The sequence below is a fragment of the Podarcis melisellensis genome, assembly GCF_964234715.1.
Source record: "Podarcis melisellensis genome assembly, chromosome: 2".
Lineage (NCBI taxonomy): Eukaryota > Metazoa > Chordata > Lepidosauria > Squamata > Lacertidae > Podarcis > Podarcis melisellensis.
The window spans coordinates 97,009,452-97,029,974 of record NC_138529.1 but is presented as its reverse complement, the minus strand read 5'-3'; the positions used below and the strand labels follow the sequence as shown (position 1 = coordinate 97,029,974).

At 43.8% G+C, this 20,523-nt stretch overlaps 1 protein-coding gene across 1 annotated transcript in view; it reads right to left on the bottom strand.

Moving 5' to 3' along the window:
• Positions 1-1,296: 1,296 nt before the first annotated feature.
• The window catches only part of SUCLG2 (succinate-CoA ligase GDP-forming subunit beta), a 223,078-nt gene continuing 203,851 nt past the window's right edge, over positions 1,297-20,523 (bottom strand). The window contains exons 10-11 of the mRNA XM_081902928.1: positions 19,724-19,844; positions 1,297-2,990 (exon numbers count right to left, since the gene is read on the bottom strand). Coding sequence (XP_081759054.1) covers positions 2,875-2,990; positions 19,724-19,844 — 237 coding nt within the window. The 3' untranslated portion in view covers positions 1,297-2,874. The remainder of the gene's footprint in view (positions 2,991-19,723; positions 19,845-20,523) is intronic.

The following is a 20,523-nucleotide window of genomic DNA, read 5'->3' as shown; positions in this document are numbered from 1 at the left end:
AGGACTAGAAAACCAGTTAAGGTAACAGGCATCTGCAATTTTAAAGGGAATCCTTGTTGTCCAAGACTGTGATCAGAAGTGCACTACTAGGAAGCTCTGTTGGAATGAGATTGCTGCATAAATTAATGTTGGGGGGAAATGAAGAAGGACTGGAAGCTGCCTTATACCGAGTCAGACCACATGTCAGAAGAAGAAGAGTTTGGATTTGATATCCTGCTTTGTCACTACCCTAAGGAGTCTCAAAGCGGCTAACAATCTCCTTTCCCTTCCTCCCCCACAACAAACACTCTGTGAGGTGAGTGGGGCTGAGAGACTTCAGAGAAGTGTGACTGGCCCAAGGTCACCCAGCAGCTGCAGGTGGAGGAGCTGAGACGCGAACCCGGTTCACCAGATTACGAGTCCACCGCTCTTAACCACTACACCACACTGGGTCTCAGGGTTGGAGTCAGGCATAGGTCAGCAACAAAAACAATAGATCACCTGCAGTTAAATCTTTATTCAAAGGAACAAGTCACAGCTCAGGTCTAGTATTCTCAGCAACTCTTCCCAGCTCTTGCCCCAATGAAGCAGTTGCGAGGATTGAAGGTTGCCGCCTTCCCAGTGTCCACCTGGAGTCCTCCTCTCCAGGGTCTTTCCCATGCAGTCTCATGCTGTGTCTGTGCACAACCACCCTCTGCTCTCTCATTTCGTTTCTTTGTGAGTTCTAGGAGACCAAGGGGGAGTCTCCCTGGAGCAGCCTGTCTCTACTCCGTCTCTTGGCTGCCCTCCTCTCCAGCCTCAGAGTCAGAGTCTGAACCGATCTCTACCATAGTGAACTCTTCCTGTTGACTAAACCCTGTTACCTCTTCAGCTTCCGACACCACCTCCTCCCAGTCTGCTCTTTCTTCCTCTGACCACTCATCACCGTCCCACCACCAATTCCCTGGCTCTGAGCCTTCTTCCCTGGGGGGTTTCCTGGTTGGTGCATTCCATCACCCTTTTGTATCCCCCCAGTCCATGACATCCAGCCAGTCCAGACGTCAGAACGGCTTTTCCAGCCCTATATGCAGAGGTTAGGACCTTCTGGTTGTGAGAAAAATGTGTGATCTAACATTAATGGTGCAATTCTGTGGTCTCTGGGAGTGTGTCCCAGGGGAGCACCAGATTTCACAGTGGTGGTGGAGAGAAAATAGAGATTTCCTCCCATCTTGCTAGTATGGGTCCAACACAGCTTTGGAATTGGCGGTTTGCCTACGACTTCATGAGAATCTTGTATAAAAACAAACAAACCCACAGCATTAATTGGAACTAATGAGATATTAACAATGAAAAATTTATTAGATAATTTTCACTTAAATTAGTTTCAATAGTCTTTCCTGAACATTAAACAAAAAAGTTCATTACATGCATTTGTGGTTTAAGTTAGTTAGACAATGTGGCGTATACTTCTGTTTCCTTATTGTAGAACTCATGTGAATTACCAGCACCAAAAACAAAGTAGATTTCAACAGTGAACATTCCAGTTGTTGTTCTTTTTAAAAAACAAATCTTTCCATTGTGAAATAAGCATAATGGTTATTGAATCAGTTCAACAGCTTCTGCACCTTTTTTGCATACATATTTTCTACAAATCAAAGGCACGATAAAGCCAACGTTAAATACTTGAAAGTTCAATTTATTGCAAAATGAAAATGAAGCACATGATTAATACCTTCTTCGCAATTAACAGAACTAGAAAGTTCTTATCTCAAGCCAGATTATGCCCTAATAATTCTCATTATGGTTTATATATTTTTTCACATTCTTTTTAATGACGGCAGGTTCCCTGACAGCTCCTACTAGGCAGGTTTGACTAATCTCAGTGGGATAACAGTATAAATGTTTGAAGAAATGTCATCCCCCCCCCCCACAAAAAGATCTTCAGCACACTATGTCGATTCTCCAGCAACAATGCACATTGATTTGGGAAGGTCACAGTCAGTATTAAGTGGACACACAGTTATCAAAATAACATGGCACTATGCATTGCATTCGTCCTTCACTGCTTAAGTATTCACATGAGAAACTCATTCATTCATGATATGATATATCAGTATGGTTTCACACAGCTACATTTTTTAGTTTTCTTCTGATGTGAGGTATACAGTGGATATCAAAGCACAAACATTTAATTTTAAGGCATGTGTGAAACAGGTACGAATCTTCTAAGTGAAAAATCCAATTCCTGTTATTTTGGCTCAGATGACATAATATAAATGTAACCATTTCTCTAGCCCTAGTTGGAAAAGCTTTTTTTTTTTTTTTTTTTAATGGCCAATTTTCAGAAAGCTGTATCTTACACTCTGAAGGCTTTTGGGCATACCCAATTTGGAGTCTTTTTTTTTTTTGGCCTTTTAAAAATTCATTTGGCAAGTCTTATCACAAATGGCATTTGTGACACTTTCAAAAGTTTCTTGCCATGTTGGAAGGCTATTTTTGAGAAACAAAATTCCCATTGTGTGCTTCCTTGGAGGCTGGCCATGATGACCAATAAAGACCGAACCATTCTCTACTATCCCTCCAGGACATTAAAGATGTACCAAAACACCTTACAAAAATTACAAGTCACTAACAATGGCATATTATATAAGGAAGAAACCAGAGTGGAAATAGATAGTGGTTACTCATCATATTGTACTCGCGGACCATTGTGAAATATCACTGAACAACAGGAGCTCTGTGTGAAGTTCCAAACAAATTTTTTTTACACACCAAAAAACTCGTAATTTATTATGGATAGGTTAGGCTGACCAAATAGAGTTTTACTCCTGGCTGGTTAAAAGAATCCTAAATATGCATTTGAGACAACTTGGGGAATGTTGTGTGTTATATAAAGTCCTTTGCTGGAAGTGTCTTCTATTTCTTCGTCACACTGGCCACTGCCTTCTTGGCAGCATCTTCAAGGTCACTTGCGGCAGTGATTGGGAGCCCACTTTCAGTCAGAATGCGCTTGGCTTCATGAACATTTGTCCCTGGCGGGAGAAAGAGGAGGGGGAAAGTTAACTTCCAGTTTTTGCCTTCTAGATTTCGCAGTTCCAGAAGAAGGAGACCGAATGGAGATCCTATTTTACACCTAATGAACATTTTGATGTGAAATCACCACACACACACCACCACCACCACCACCACCACCACCGCAGCAGGTTTCCAATATTCATGACTGCACAGATAATCTCAAAACACAAAGACGGGGTCTGCTAAGGCTTCAAGAGCCACAGAAATACAACTTCAAGGACAATCTTCTGAAACGTGGAGAATCCCTGCCAGTGTATACAATACTGAGCGAGGGGTAGAATAATAGAATCATAGAGTTGGAAGGGATCCCAGGAGTCATCTAGTCCAACCTCTTGCAATGCAGGAAACTCAGCTAAAGCATCCACGGCAGATGGCCATCCAAGCTCCACTTAAAAACCTTCAAGGAAGGAGAGCCCACAACCTATCTATCGAACAGTTCGTACTGTCAGAAAGTTTTTCCTGATGTTTAGCTGGAATCTCCATTGGCCTGATTTGGTAGCTGGATTTCGAAGGGGCAGTGGAACCAGAGACCAAATTGCAAACGTGTGCTGGATTATGGGAAAAGCTAGAGAGTTCCAGAAAAACATCTACTTCTGCTTCATTGACTATGCAAAAGCCTTTGACTGTGTCGACCACAGCAAACTGTGGCAAGTTCTTAAAGAAATGGGAGTGCCTGATCACCTCATCTGTCTCCTGAGAAATCTCTATGTGGGACAAGAAGCTACAGTTAGAACTGGATATGGAACAACTGATTGGTTCAAAATTGGGAAAGGAGTACAGCAAGGCTGTATATTGTCTCCCTGCTTATTTAACTTATATGCAGAATTCATCATGCGAAAGGCTGGGCTGGATGAATCCCTAGCTGGAATTAAGATCGCCGGAAGAAATATCAACAACCTCAGATATGCAGATGACACAACCTTGATGGCAGAAAGTGATGAGGAATTAAAGAATCTTTTAATGGGGATGAAAGAGTGCAAAATATGGTATGAAGCTCAATATAAAAAAAACTAAGATCATGGCCACTGGTCCCATCATCTCCTGGCAAATAGAAGGGAAGAAATGGAGGCAGTGAGAGATTATACTTTCTTGGGTTTCATGATCACTGCAGATGATGACAGCAGTCACGAAATTAAAAGACGCCTGCTTCTTGGGAGAAAAGCGATGACAAACCTACATAGCATCTTAAAAAGCAGAGATATCACCTTGCCAATAAAGGTCCGCACAGTTAAAGCTATGGTTTTCCCAGTAGTGATATATGGAAGTGAGAGCTGGACCATAAAGAAGGCTGATCACCGAAGAATTGATGCTTTTGAATTATGGTGCTGGAGGAGACTCTTGAGAGTCCCATAGACTGCGAGAAGATCAAACCTATCCATTCTTAAGGAAATCAGCCCTGAGTGCTCACTGGAAGGACAGATCGTGAAGCTGAGGCTCCAATACTTTGGCCACCTCATGAGAAGAGAAGACTCCCTGGAAAAGACCCTGATGTTGGAAAAGATGGAGGGCACAAGGAGAAGGGACGACAGAGGACAAGATGGTTGGACAGTGTTCTCGAAGCTACCAACATGACTAAACTGCGGGAGGCAGTGGAAGACAGGAGTGCCTAGCGTGCTGTGGTCCATGGGGTCACGAAGAGTGAGACCCGACTAAACAACAACAAGTTCTCATAGAACCTTTTTGATTGGAGATGCCAAAGGTTGAACCTTGGACCTTTGGCATACAAAGTATATGTTCTACTGCTGAGTATAAGGTCCTCCTGCTGTATCTTCAAAACAGGGCAATATTTGCTCAGCAGTAAATTGTTTAGGTTAGGGCAGGAACTCTTGGCCCTTTAGACATTGCTAAGCTACTACTCCCATCACCCCTAGCAAGCATGGTCAATGAGCAGAGACGCTGGGAGTCACAGTCCGGCAACATATGGAGGGCTAATTTTTTCCTACACTGATTAGATTAAGGTTGCTGCAATGCAGTGCATGTTCCTTGGAACAACAGAACACACTTTTGAGCCTAAGGTTGCAATCCTGTGCACATTTACCTGGAAGTAAGCTTCATTTAACAGACAGTGGGACTTAACTCTGAGTATATATGCACAGGACGGAATAGTAAGAGCCGCATTAGCTGATGCACACTTCATGTTCAGTCAACAGCAGCACTGCTTCCCCTTTGAAAAAAAAATGCCATAAATTAAGAGAGACATTTCAGGGAAGTGTGCGTTACACTCTGTCAAGCTCCTATAAAAGGCACATGCATCGCTAAATGAGAGGAGATTAATTAAAAGAGATGACTGATTGCTGCTCACATCCTGTAGCTCTTTGCTCATTAATGCTGGAAAAAAGATAGGCGCAGTTGAAATGTTCTGGCAGAGTGGTCATACAAATTCCAGCTTTCCCAAAAGCCTCCTATGCGCTTTGGGCATCTCCTGACAATGATGGCACCTTTCACGGGGTAGCAGAAAGGGCAATGCACAAGACAAAAAGGTCTGTCAGAAATCGAGACAGGTGCGCCCCCCCCCCCAAGCTCTGGAGGCTTTAATAAGCACAGGCACTGAATGTCAATAAGGAAGATCAATACAAAAATGACAAGTGCCGTCTTGGAACCATCCTGGGAGTGGAGACCTCATTTGGGCCTTGGGTGAAATATCCACACGTCTATGTTGGGACTAAAGCTAGAAAGAGGACAGTCACCTTTATGTTTCATTCCTGGAGCAGTAAAGCATTGCAATAAATCAACGGGAAAGGGATCAGTGTCTGGCTGTATAACGTGGAACAGATATATTTCCCCCATGTAAGTCAGGATGGCAGGAACATACAGAGCTGTTTTAGACAAGTCCATTGTCTGCATTGATTGGAAGAGGCTCTCCAGGGTTTTGGACCGGGGACATTTTCCAGCCATTCCTGGAGATGCCAGAGGTTGGACCAGGGACCTTCTGAATGGTCTACCAATGATCAGCAGCTCTTCTAGTTAAGTAGGGCTGGCTGGCTAAGTCTTATGCAACAAGTGCAACAAGCATCAAAGCGGCTCAATAAATATGCACCAATGAAGTATTATTCAAATGCCTATGCCCTGCAGGAGCTGGTCTGCTACTATGCATTTATACTAGAGACGGGAAATGTGATTTTCCAGATGCTGATGGACCACATGTCCCATCATCCCTGCTGGATAGGGCTGATGGGAGTTGGAGTCAAACTGTCAGCATGGTCAATGGTTAGAGATGATGTAGTACAGAATATCTGTGGGGGGCATCATGTTGGGGGAAGGCTGGTTGAGAGACTTATTTTTATTCAGAGCGGATGCTCAATAAGTTCAATTCTCTGTGGGTCTTCAATTTCTACACTTGAACACAAAATAAGCAGAGGCTTATGCCCGTTCGTTAAGTAACTACATTTCAATTGGATGAAATGAGTTTCACATACCAGGAATATTAGTAGGTGGCTTAAATCACCACTAACCAGGGAGCTGTAGAATTATCTTAATTGTGGCGGATGGAAAAATTCTTGCAAAATCTTTCCCTCAAATTGCATGTGAGTGAGAACATCGATCTTTAAGTTTAAGAGCCAATGGTTTCACAGTCCCAACAGCAGGTAAAATCTCTCCATCTCAATTGCAGGAAGGCCAGTTCAATAGTGTTTACTCAGCTTCGAACTGTAAGTAACAAAACCACTGAAGACCACTTACATTAGTCATTTACCACCCCCTGTGATAGGTTTAGCTTGTTTCTTTGTTCAAAGTATCACCAAACTTGCAATACTTCTTGTTATAGTAATGCACTAAATGCACCTTTGCACTGAATATACCCATGGAAAGATTATCTTGATTCAACTCATTTACCTCCAATCAAAACTGCTTGATTGTGAAGCACGGAGGGAAACTGAAAAAGCAATCCCTTAGCATCAAAGTGGTGAATGTGGAGTCAGCATACTTTTTTCAAAAATGGGATGGAGCAGAGGAACCTCCTATCATACAATAGCCATGGCTTGACTTTACCTGGCAGAAATTCCAACTAAGTCATCAGAGAACAAAGCCAGGCTCTATCTGTATAATTCAGCTGATTTCACTGCTGTGCTCTTCTGTCTTGTTGAATGGTTAAACCAGGGCTGAATGACCCGTGGCCTTCCACATGCGAACTCAACACATACCTCTTTGGCAATCATCATTTCCCTTTCTAGGGTCAGTTAGGTCTAGAAGGCTATGCAATGTTCACACAGCATAGGAAGAAAGCATGGAGGTTACAAAATGCAGGCATACAAAAACCAAGGCTAATACATTCTATCTAAAACAGCGGTTCTCAACCTGTGGGTCCCCAGATGTTATTGGACTACAAGTCCCATCATCCCTGAGCTCTGGCCTTGCTAGCTAGGGGTGATGGGAGTTCAACAACATCTGGGGACCCACAGGTTGAGAAAGGCTGATCTAAAAGGTTAAACACAATTGATATTGGGACAGTTAGTGCAGAATCTATATCTATATCTAATATTCAATAAAATATCACAATGTTTGCATCACTGTTGAACTTTAACTTCCATCAGCCTCGGCCAGCATGACCAATGAGCATGACCAATGTGCAAAAAACAACTGGAAGACCACAGGTTCCCCATTGCGATTTTTAAATAGTTTAGCCCAATGTGCACAAGCCTGCCCTCTCCTTGAGGACTGCATGCTCCACTCACCCTTTCTTTCTATGTGACTGCTTTTAGTTAACAGAAACTTCCCATGCTGCCCAAACTGAAAATTGTGGTTAATAATAACAACTATGGTTTGTTTAAAGAAGCCAGTTTTCATAAACAGTGTTTCAAAATGACATGTTTGAAACTAACCAGAGTTAAACCAAGATAAACCATGGGTAAGGGAAGAGGAAAGCTTCTGAATTTCTCCTCAGGAGGAGAGACTGAGAGGGAGCATGCAAGCTCAGGAGGCGGCCATTTCGGACTGTGCATGAGCAGGGAATTATCCTTATGATTAATTGCTACAAAACACTCAAGAGTTATGAATTGACTTATCTGGCATTTAAAAGACTGGGATAGCTCCAGCTTGAACAAAACTCTTGAATGTGTAGTGCAGTGTTTCCCAACTGGTGTTCCGCGGCACACTAGTGTGCCGCGAGACGTTGCCTGGTGTGCCGTGGGAGGGAGGCGGGCGAGTCGGGCAGCTAGAGGCCTTAGGCGCCCTGCAGAAAGGCGTCCTCTTTGTGGGTGGGTTCTCCCCCCTCCCTTAGCGCATCGTATTTAGTTGGGGATTCTGGAGAGGGGGGCGGGGGCGCGCTGGCCCCGAGCGGAACAGACGCGCCGTCGTCCCCACCTCCCTCTCCTCAGTAGCTCCGAGCCGACTGACTGAGGGTGGGACGCGGCCAGCGGCGTCCTCTCTCTCTCTCTCTCCGCCTCCCAGCACCGCTTTTCCCGAGGCGGGTGCGCGCCTAAGGCTGAATGGGAGCAGCCTGGAGGCTTGGCGGCCTCTCAGCGGCTCATGACGGGCGTCCCCGAGGCGGGAGGTGCTGAGCAGGGGCTCTGCGAGAGGGCGCGAGGGATGCGTGGTGGTGCCTGCGCACGCGTGACTTAAGAGGGCGACCTGCTGCCTCTCCTCTCTCTCCCCTCCCTCCCCTCATGGGCACGGAGTCCCCGGCACAGCTTGGCGCTACTACAGCTACAGCTGCTACTGCTCCTGCTTGGATGAAGGCGGCTGCTTCTTCCTAATGCCCAGCCTCTGAGGGACCGCAGTCTCCCGCCCTTTTTTTTTTTTTGGCGGGATGCTGAGGTAAAGGATCCCCTCGCGCGCGGGCGGGCATCTCTTTGGGCAGGGCGCGTGTGGAGGCTTAAGGTGGGGAGTGTGGAGGGGTTGCCGCTTGCGAGGGGAGGGTTCATATTGTATTGGGCTGCGGTGTGGGCGACACGGCTCTCCAATGGCCAGCCCGCGGAGGAACATTGAGTTGGAGCATTTCGAGGAGAGGGACAAAAGGCGCACTGAATAAAGTATTTTATAATTTTTCATATTTCTGTTTACTTACTATTTCATAATAAAGTAATTATAAAATACTTTCTTTGTGTTTATTTGATTCCTATTAAAGAGAGTTACTTTATATATAGTCAATATAGGCACAGAGTTAATTTTTTAAACATTTTCTAATGGTGGTGTGCCTCGAGATTTTTTTCATGAAACAAGTGTGCCTTTGCCCAAAAAAGGTTGGGAAACACTGGTGTAGTGAGGCCCCGTGGAGTCTTAAAATGCAATCAGGCGACTTCAGGCCAGCTCTCGTTAAAAGGGACTCCTGATGCAACATTTTAAAGGAAAAGTGAACTTTGGCACGCAGTGCCGGCGATCTGGAGAGGTATACATAAAAACCTTACAATAAGTTTTACTTTGATTATGCACCAAGTGTGCTGAAAAACACAGAAATAAGGTCACGGAAACTTCTTCCAAAGAAGAGCTTATCTGGGCCACTTTTTGTTGATAATTGGCAATCTCTGAAAAACTATCACTTGGCAGTGCTCAGAGCTTCCTTCTGCCCTGTTTTCTTTCTGCACACATAATGCAGTCCCAATGCAGCTTCCAAAAGACAAACACAGTTTTGACCTTAACTCCCTCTTCCTTTGCCACTAGAATGTAATTAATGTCATCTCAATATTTAACAATTTGTGCTGCTTCAGCCCTTTTAATCGGAGATAATCCTAAATGAGAGCAGAAGGATGTTAGTCATTCTGGAGACTACTGCTTATGCTCATGAATATGCCAGGACGTTTCCACAGAATGTGAAGATAAATTATAATCAGGTCACTTCAGGACGAGAATGGGGAATTTTTAAACGGGATAAGATGCTGAACCAATTTAAGCTTCCAAATTGCATCAAGATCATTTTAATTTGGGTGTGTGTGCCAAATTCTTTTTATACTTTCATAGAGGGATTTTAAGATTTTATTTTCCTGCTCTTGATATCCCCTTTGCCAACTTTTGTATCAACAATACAGAATCCCTCCTGCAGTATATTGACTTTCAGTGTCTTCAGTTCACGTAAAATCTTAGGTGAACTTTTCATTCACTAGGTAAAGTGGTTTACTTGTGCAAAAGAGCCATGAACGAGTAGCTTTTAGGCCTCCGGTACACTAATTTCTCTAACTTCTCATGCCTGAGTACTCAGAACACTGAAAATCGCAGAGGCAACTGCAGCTGAGAATCATGAAACTCCCCTGCTCCTTTTAGGGAATGAACAATATGCTCTGAGAGAAAAAGACTCCGCAAATACATCCAACGTACTGTGTGAAATGTCCTCCTGCATTCCACCAAGATATTGAAGCAAGTTTGGAAATGAGATTGTTGAAAAACTGGAGTATCACAGATCAGAGTTGGAAAGCACCCCAAAAGCCAAATTGTCCAACCCCCTATCAAAGTAGGAAATACAGCTTCCCTGACAGCAGACCATCCAGCCTCTGCCAATAAACCTCTAATAAAAGAGCCTATCACCTTCTGAGGCAACCTGTTCTGTTGCTAAATAGCTTTCCCAATCAGTTTCCCCTTACGCTTAGTCAAAATCTTCTTTCTTCTAATTTGAACCCATCGTTTTAAGGTTCTGATAGCCCTGGGTTTGTCTTATGACATGTGGTGGTGTTGTGCTAAAATACAGTGGTACCTTGGGTTACAGAAGCATCAGGATACAGACTCCGCTAACCCAGAAATAGTACCTCGGGTTAAGAATTTTGCTTCAGGATGAGAACAGAAATTGTGTGGTGGCGGCGTGGCAGTAGCGGGAGGCCCCATTAGCTAAAGTGGTACCTCAGGTTAAGAACAGTTTCAGGTTAAGAACAGACCTCCAGAATGAATTAAGTTCTTAACCTGAGGTACCACTGTAGCAGTCAGCACATTCCACCTTGAGCAATTATTTGCTGATTATTAGCAATTATTTGCAATTATTAGCAGGCCTCAAAACTGAGGTGCATGGCTGCAATGGCTGCAGATGGTTGCTGGAGCTGTCTTCAGGGAGATCACTCTGAGGTTGTCATTTTGGCGTATTACAGGCTTGGCACTTTTGAAACATCATGAAATATCAAACCAGGACATCTAAAACCATACTAGTGCCCTGCTCCCTCCTTACTCGGCAGCCTTCCCTAAACCAAATTCCTTGTTCATTTTGCCACATCAAAATGCTTAATGGAATGTTAATGAGATCCTCCTAAAAGAAAGCTAATTATACTAGCAGCTTTCTTCTAATGACACCCCTTAGCTGTTAACCATAAAGGATTATTTCTGCTACATAGATGAGATATTTCTAAAACATGTGGGAGAGCAATATGAGCAGGGCAAGAGACACCCGGGCTTGTATCCAACTAGGTCATTGCGCGAGCGAAACGGCATTGGGCAATGGAAAACCAGCTGCACCCACCCCAAATCTGCTCCGAGATTTTACTTAACCTTTTTTCCATGGCAGATTTGAGTGCGGGACAGGGGGCACGCAGGAGAAATAAAGGGAGGGGAGTTCTGTTGTGTTATCCAACCACTTAGTTGGCTAAATGACAGTTCTGACCCAAGCATGCAAGTATATCTCAAAAGTTGCCAAGGGATAGCAAACTCATGCGCAAATGGCTCAGTCGATACAGCATGAGACTCTTAATCACAGAGTCAGGGGTTTGTGCCCCACTCTGGGCGAAAGATTCCTGCATTGCAGGGGGCTGGACTAGATGACCCTCGTGGCCCCTTCCGACTCTACAATTCTATGATTCCCTTCCCCTTCTTTCTTTGGAACAGGAATGATTATACATGTCTTTCCCCATGGGGATCTGGTTGACCACTGTGAGACCAGAGTGCTAAACCAGCAGGGCTCTTTGTATGTCTTGTTCTAGCTGTATGCGGAAATCATTTGCAAAATGCACAGTGACTTCAATAGTGCTCTCCTAGTGCAGGCGATACTCTTGGAAGTTCTGCATCTACAGAGCAGGCAAGGAGGCCAATAGAGATAGTATCTCAACAGGAAGCAGAAGGGAGATTCACTGGAGCTGAAATTCATGACGGCACAAAACTGGCAGTGTGATTAGGTACAGTAGTGTAAAGTATTAGAATTTGGGCCATGAAGCTTCTTCAGGAAACATTTAGATTTCTATAAATGCTGTAGTAAGGCTCCTCACGGAGTCCCTGCCATGGGAGCATATTCACCCAGTGCTTTACCAGTTGCACTGGCTCCCGGTGGAGTATAGGGCCAAGTTCAAGGTGCTGGTTTTGACCTTTAAAGCCCTTTGTGGCTTAGGGCCCTCGTATTTATGGGACGGCCTCTCCTGGTATGCCCTGCAGAGGACCTGAAGGTCCATGATAACCATAGTTTAGAGGTCCCGGGCCCTAAGGAAGTCAGACTATCCTCCACCAGGGCCAGGGCCTTTTCAGTGATGGCTCTGACCTGGTGGAATGCTCTGTCCCATGAGACTAGGGCCCTGCAGGATTTAACCTCCTTCTGCCGGGCCTGTAAGACAGAGCTATTCCACCTGGCCTTTAATTTGAATTCAGCCTGATCTTTTATTTCTCTTCTCTTCCCTCCCCCTCCCCTTTTCTGAAGATTACCCGCTCTGAGACCCCACAGCTAATTCTTCCCTGGCCTTCTCGCTGGCCCAAGTAGGACTAATTCAGCCAGCTAGCCCCGGTGACTAGCTAATGCTTATTGGATGGATTTCCCTCAAATTGATTTTTGAACTTTGAATTTTATTGTTATTCATGCTTTTATGCTGCTTCTATGTTGTATTACATTTAAGTGTTTAAAATTTGTTGTTAGCTGCCCTGAGCAGGGCGGGGTATAAATAAAATTTATTCTTATTATTCTTAATATTATTATAGTCATTAAAAATGAGTGAAAAGGGAAAGTAGTAAAGATTCTCACTAATGGCAAGGAATAATCAGCGGTTTGTTTTATCCAAACAATTTTTTTAAAAAAATCTATTCTCTGGTTTTTGGTTTTCATATTTTTTTTTTTACTCAAAAGTTACATGCGGCTCCACAAAGGACATTAAATAGAATTGATGTGAGTAAAAGTTTCCATGCATAAAAAGTAAAATGGACAAAGTTGGGCGTTCTCACAAGGAATATAAACGGGTGTGAGTAGTTCATACAATATCATTCACACAAAGCAAACACTTGAATTAAACTGTCTTGCAGAAATGAAAGGAAACAGGAAAACGATGTACAGGCAATAGACTGACTATGAGCAAAATTAACTATGCACAGCATGGTGAGGTTTATTTAAAATCAGAGGAGACATTTCAAGGATGTCAAGAAACAGAAATGTAAGCTAAAAGCGTTCCATGAACTAAAACGGATGGTAGCAACCAATTGTTTGTGCCACGTTCCTGCCAGAAAGCACAGGAATTTGATAAACCTTGCTTATTTTGAGACATGAATGAGAATATCACCAGAAAGCATAGCAAAGACTGAAACATTTGAAACCTAGAAAGCTCAAGAAGCAGGCTTTTTTTTGGGGGGGGAGAAGCTTCCCCCTCTAAACTAAACCAGCATTAACCTCCTGCCACTGGATGGTGTTAGAGAACTGTAAACAGGTTTCCAACGCAAAGCTATCAAAATAATCTGCACTTCGCTTGCACGAAAGCAAGTTTGACAGAGAAAAGGCATGGGATTTGAAGAGAGATTTATACTGCCTTACTCCAGTCACACCGGATAATAGGGAAGATTTCCCTCAAATTTTAACTCTTGCAAAGTGGGGCAAAATGATGGACCGTTTTATTAAATACGCTGAGGAGCTGGGCACCAAACAAATTTGGGCCTCTGATGGCCTGACAAATATACATCTGTTTTCCACATTATTTATTTATTATTTTTATTTATCAATTTTACTTTTAGAAGGCACAGTAAAGTTACTTTTAGATGCATACTTGCATCTGAAGATGAAAGATATGGCAAATGTCTGTGAATTTTCATTTCTCAAGTTTCAGATAAGTGTCCTGAATTATAAGAATAGGTTCCAAAACATTTATTGCAGATCCATGGAGAGATTAAAAAAAGAAAAAAGAAAAACACGTCAAATTCTCATGCAAGATGCTGCACAGAGTAAAACAATTATACAAAAACAGGGGGAGAAGCACAAGATCGGCAGTGCAGATCCATATACACTTAGGTTCCGCTATGCAAACCTAATTCGTTCCTGAGAAACGGTTTGTAGGGCAAATATTTGCATAGCGAGTCGAGCATTTCCATTATTTCCTATGGGGAAAATTCTAATGTGTTCCCAGCCAAGGAAGTTTAATTCTCAAATGATTTTTAAAAGTCCAGCAAAACCCTAAACAACAGTATTATTATAAGGAGAGATCGTACTCACATTACCACTGGGAGAATTGTTCAGGATGCTGAACAATTTCTTGCTGATTTGTACGAATGCAGGTCCCATCGTTCAGACCGGGGTAGTCAACCTTTTTATACCTACTGCCCACTAATGCATCTTTCTTGATGGTAAAATTTCCTGACCGCCCACCAGTGCTTGATGGAAGCTGTAGAACCCCCTACCGCCCACCTAGAACTCTGAAACGCCCACTAGTGGGCGGTAGGGACCAGGTTGACAACCCCTGGTATACGAACTGAAGGTTTGTAGAATGAGTGTTTGCATAGTGAGACCTGCATGTATGATGATATGTACCATTTGCACAAGGCAGATGTATGCCAAATGGCTAGCTGGCCCTTGTTTTGAATGGAGGACATGGGGGAACACAAGTTAAACTGGATGGATGCACATTAGGTAGCTGAATGGATGATTTGATCAAATGGAAGAAGTTGGGTAAGATATTAGTGGATAGTGCAAAAATATGGCCTGTCTTATTTTGGGCGGTATGATACTGTGCTGAGCACTGTGGCATTGGGAAGTAGTCTTATCTAGGCATTAACACAATTAGTAGTCTTATCTAGGCATTAACAGAATTAGTATCATATACGGGGGAAGTGGGTATGCATTGTTTAGCTCCTCCCCCCTCCACTGCATCCTCATTACATAGTTTTGTGGTGGGAATCCCTTTCAGGCAACTGCAGTGCCTAGAGACAGGCAGTCAAGTCACATACCATATTTTCCCGTGTATAACACGCCCCCATTTTTGGGGACTCAAACTGAAGAAAATGGGGAGAGATTGCCCAGAGCTGTTCAGCTTTTTTTTTTTGAGGATGATTGACCAGAGTTGTTGTTCAGCTTTTTTGGGGTGGGGGTGGTGGACCAGATTTATTGAGCTTTTTTTAGGGGGGGGGATATTGCTGAAAATTGCTCACCCATCTGAGCAGCGCTGCCGCCCACACTCCACAAAAGCCACCTATCAGCTCTTCCTTCCCTGCCCAGAAATAGAAAACACCAGCCCTATTACCGCGGCAAGAGCAAATAGACGCCAGACCTTGTTGCAGCCACCAAGGACACTGCAGACCAACCAATCCCCCATCAACAAAGTGCACTGAGCATGTATAAGACGACGGCCCCCCCTCTAAACATGATCTTTTTTGGGGGGAAGACCTTGTCCAATACATGGAAAAGTACGGTATCCACAGCAGTGATCACAGGAGGAATGACTGCTGGGAGGAGCACAGAGAGAAGAAACACCACGGCGCATCCAGCACAACTGGATGCCTTCATTTGCCCCAGCTGCAACAAAACAGCATCAGTCTCTACAGCTGCAACCTTCCAACGGTTTGACTTCACACTCCTCCATTGACAGACGGATGCCCACAACAACATAGCCCTGCAACCCTCCATGTACTGGGCGGGGAAGTGTCTGCAGCAGGGCTCCGGCTGTACTTGTGGTGGATCCCCAAGTGATTCAGGAACCCTCCCTCTCGAGATCCTAAATTGTGCAAGGAACCTCTGTAAGCACAACAGGCTCCCCACCTCACATGTTTGTCTTTGCAAGGCGGGGAAAGTGGCTGGGCTAGGCAGGGGGTGCGATGGGGCTTGATCCTCACTACGCCTCGTGGTGTGTGCTGCACACCTGAACAGGGCTAAAGAGTAGCACAGCTGCTTGCCTAGCAATTAGTCCTGGGATTCGTCATCTCTATATCTGGCTGCCATGAAGCCACATACAAATCTATGCCTTACTTGATACAGTGGGACGGTTAGTAACATCCCTCGGCTTGTTTTCACTAGAGCTCCCCTACTCGTATTCCATGCTCCATCTTTTGTAGCATGTATCCAAGTCCAAAAGGTATACCTTCACTATTAAGCATGGATTACTCAAAAAGGTGCCTCTTAAATCAGGCTTCCTCAACCATGGCTCTCCAGACGTTTTGAGACTACACTTCCCATCATCCCTGACCACTGGTCCTGCTACCTAGGGATCATGGGAGTTGTAGGCTAAAAAACATTTGGAAGGCTGAGGTTGAGGAAGCCTGTCTTAAATCAATAACAAAATTTTGATGTGGAACAGCAGGGAAACGTGCTCAAAGGCATTTTCACCATGCTTGATTCAACCATTTATTCTGGAGCTGAACATCTGCATTTGTCAGATGTCGACTTTTAACTGCCTTGTAGTGTCTTCTGTGGGAATCTGGTATCTACATTCTGTAATAGGCGGACGTTCATCATCTGCATATGTTACACCAATGCATGGTGTAAGTGAGGCAGAAATGGAGGTGGGATGACAATGATCCTTGTGTGCCACATGCACTGAGTTTATGTGAATTGGTCCCTAACAACAACAACAACCAACCAACCAACCAACAACAACAACAACAATTTATTATTTATACCCCGCCCATCTGGCTGGGTTTCCCCAGCCACTCTGGGCAGCTTCCAACAAAATATTAAAATACAATAGTCTATTAAACATTAAAAGCTTCCCTAAACAGGGCTGCCTTCAGATGTCTTCTAAAAGTCTGGTATTGTTTTTCTCTTTGACATCTGGTGGGAGGGTGTTCCACAAGCAGGTGCCACTACCAAGAAGGCCCTCTGCCTGGTTCCTGTAACTTGGCTTCTCGCAGTGAGGGAACTGCCAGAAGGCCCTCGGAGCTGGACCTCAGTGTCCGGGCAGAATGATGGGGGTGGAGACGCTCCTTCAGGTATACTGGATCTAGGCCGTTTAGGGCTTTAAAGGTCAGCACCAACACTTTGAATTGTGCTTGGAAACGTACTGGGAGCCAATGTAGATCTTTTAAGACCAGTGTTATGTGGTCTCCTCGGCTGCTCCCGGTCACCAGCCTAGCTGCCGCATTCTGGATTAGTTGTAGTTTCTGGGTCACCTTCAAAGGTAGAGTGCATTGCAGTAGTCCAAGCGAGAGATAACTATAGCATGCACCACTCTAGCGAGACAGTTTGTGGGCAGGTAGGGTCTTAGCCTGTGTACCAGATGGAGCTGGTAAACAGCTGCCCCGGACACAGAATAACTAAAGAGAAAGAGATTGTGGTTTGTTTATTCATTCATGGTGTATTGAGATTTCCTATTCATTTAATACGAGGGAACAGGTATGTCCCTGCATAAAAGTACACCTGCAATCAGAACTACTCCTTTCACTAAAACGAATGAAGATATAGGAATTTTGTGTGTTGTGTTTGTGTACACAAGTATGGAACTCCAGCTTGGAGACAGAGACTTACAGAAAGCTGGTAACAGTGGGTTGTATCCAATGCCAGTCCTACTCAGGGTAGACCCACTGAAGTTAATGGATATGGCTAACTTAGGCTCATTAATTTCAATGGGTCTACTCTGTGTAGAACTTAAGTTGGCTACAACCCAGAGCATCATGAGTGAGGAAAAATCCTGTATTATTTTGCAATTGTGTCTATACTTTGTGTGAGCAGTGCATATCTGGCTTTAATCCAATACTTTTAACTATTTGCTATGAAAATCCTGTTAACAAAAACTGCTAACCAGGAGCTGCTGTTTCCCAGCACAAATGACTACTTCAAGTTAAAATGCAAAATACACTGTTCTTCTGGTCACCCTGGCTCCTAAAAAAAGAAAAGAAATGGCTTTTCTGCTGGAAAATTCATTCTCTCTCTCTCTTTTATCAAGCAAGAAAATACATGTAATTATAAAGTTACCATTTTCAAACGGGAGAATAATCCTTTCTTTATCCACTGGTAAAACAGCTGGTAATTATTATATAGCTGGGAAGAAAGATTTGTCCAGAAAATCCAGCTAAATCAAGACAGATCTGACTGATTAAAACTTTACTCATCCAGACATTTGTAATACATTGCATGTGGGCAAATAGTCTTTAAAGTCCAGGGCACAAATCTGTAAAGATTTATGGGAATAATCATGAACCTTCGGTTCGGGGGAAATGTGCCAAATGGAAAACACAAACCACACTAGGTCCCTCTTCACCATCTTATGAAGCTGTATTTTATTGTATCTGTGGACTCCAGCCTCCCCATAAAAAAAAAGGAATTATTAATTTTAATTAATTTTGATCTTGTTCCATGCGTTGGGAAGTTCAAAGAAGAGCAGATAATACGATTAAGGGTCTGCGATGGAGGATCAGCTACTAGGGAAGATTAAAGAAACTAAATCTACATGCATCTCAGCCAATGATTACGAAACTTGCGGGTGGATGTTTGGTGTCACACGAGTTTTGCCTACAAGTATAGTGCTGTTCAGATGCAGATTGTAACAAAACGCTGCTTCCAGTGATCCAAAAACCCAAAATAAAAATGAAACATAGAAGGAGTAAAACATTGGAGATCTTTCAATGTGGGACATCTTTCCTCAATGAAAGGGATGTTCTGGAAGACACCAAGGACCTTTTTCACAAGATGTAGAGATGGCCACCAAGATGGCTTTAATGAAGATTAGACAAATGAATAAAGGATAAGGCTATCAATGGCTAAAAGTTATGATGGTCGCGCTCTACCTCCACTGTCAGAGGTTATGTTAGCCAGAGGACAGAGCACTGAATGCTATTTGCTGGGAATCACAAGTGGGAGAGAGGGCTGTTGCACTCTGGTCCTGCTTGTGGACTTCCCATAGGCATCTGGTTGGCCACTGTGAGTATAGGTTGCTGGACTAGGCAGGGTTTTTGACTGGTGCAACAGGACTCTTCTTACATTTCTCACCCACATCTGCTCTAGGATGCTCTCTACAGGACACACACAAAATGAACAAGTTATGTACAGTGGTACCTCGGGTTACATAAGCTTCAGGTTACAGACTCCGCTAACCCAGAAATAGTACCTTGGGTTAAGAACTTTGCTTCAGGATGAGAACAGAAATCGTGCTCCGGCAGCGCGGCAGCAGGAGGAGGCCCCATTAGCTAAAGTGGTGCTTCAGGTTAAGAACAGTTTCAGGTTAAGAACGGACCTCCAGAACGAATTAAGTATGTAACCAGAGGTACCACTGTACTGTTCCTTCTCTCTCTCTCTCTCTCTCTCTCTCTCTCTCTCTCTCTCTCTCTCTCTGTGTGTGTGTGTGAGAGAGAGAGAAATCTCATTTCAAAGGCCCCCAGCACGCACACAAAAAGCTGGATAGAATTTTCAGTAATTGTCAAAATTTATCCACGCGGAAGGGCTAATACGCTTGCAAATTTTATCCACTTCTGTCAAACAGAAATAAGTTATGGGCAACAGTGAATGGGGGAAGTGTGAAGTTTCTTTTCTTCTGAATCAAACTGAGACCCTGAGGCTTCTGAATGTTGCTCCTTTCTGAACCACTGAATTGGAGTCAAACTGAATGTGTGGTAGGTGTGCAACCCTAATAATAATAAAAAAAGGTCAACGTATGCAAAGGAATGTTGTAGATTTCAAACTTACCTTCAAGCCTGACCACTAGAGGCACTTTCAGTTCAAGCTCTCGGCAGGCTTTGGTGATGCCGTTGGCTATAATGGCACAGTTGACAATCCCACCAAAAATATTGACCAGAATTGCTTCAACCTGGGGGAGAAAAAGAAACATGCTGTCAGATTTGTTAAAACATGTGCCTTTTAAAATGGAGGCATAAGGCAGTAGCAGTAGATGCAGCTACTACTAGAAGTGGATGGATATGACCTGAGCCAGTGGAAGCCTGTGAGATTCAACATATAGTGTGCTGGAAAAGTTAATGTAGATTTCTCAATATTATGCAGTAATGGGTGAACTCCCCGCAGTCTGAATTGGACAGGCTTAGATAGAAGTTCGGCTGCTTTCTCAAAAGTCAGAAGCTTATTTTCTGAGCCAATTAGACTTCAGAAGTTGTCCTCACCCTCTGTCCTATTTGCCACCAAAGTGGCCCTGGGAAAAACAACAGTTCTCAAAAGCCACTTTTGGAGAAAAACGATAGATCACTTCCTCTTCTCTTTTCCTATTGCAGGGATGGGGAACCTATGTCCCTCCAGATGTTGCTGGACTACAGATTCCATTATCCATGACTACTGCCCATTTTGGCTGGGACTGATGGGATTTGGAGTCCAACAACAACCACTGCAGGGGACATAGGTTAGCCACCCCTGCTCGAAGGAATGTAAAGCAGTGACACAGCTCTGTTACACTGCATAAGGAAGGCAGTGATTATTCTCCAGGTTCTATTGAGAGGCAAGCTTTAACAAGCGCATGACGTTTTTTCTGAGTGTGGCTT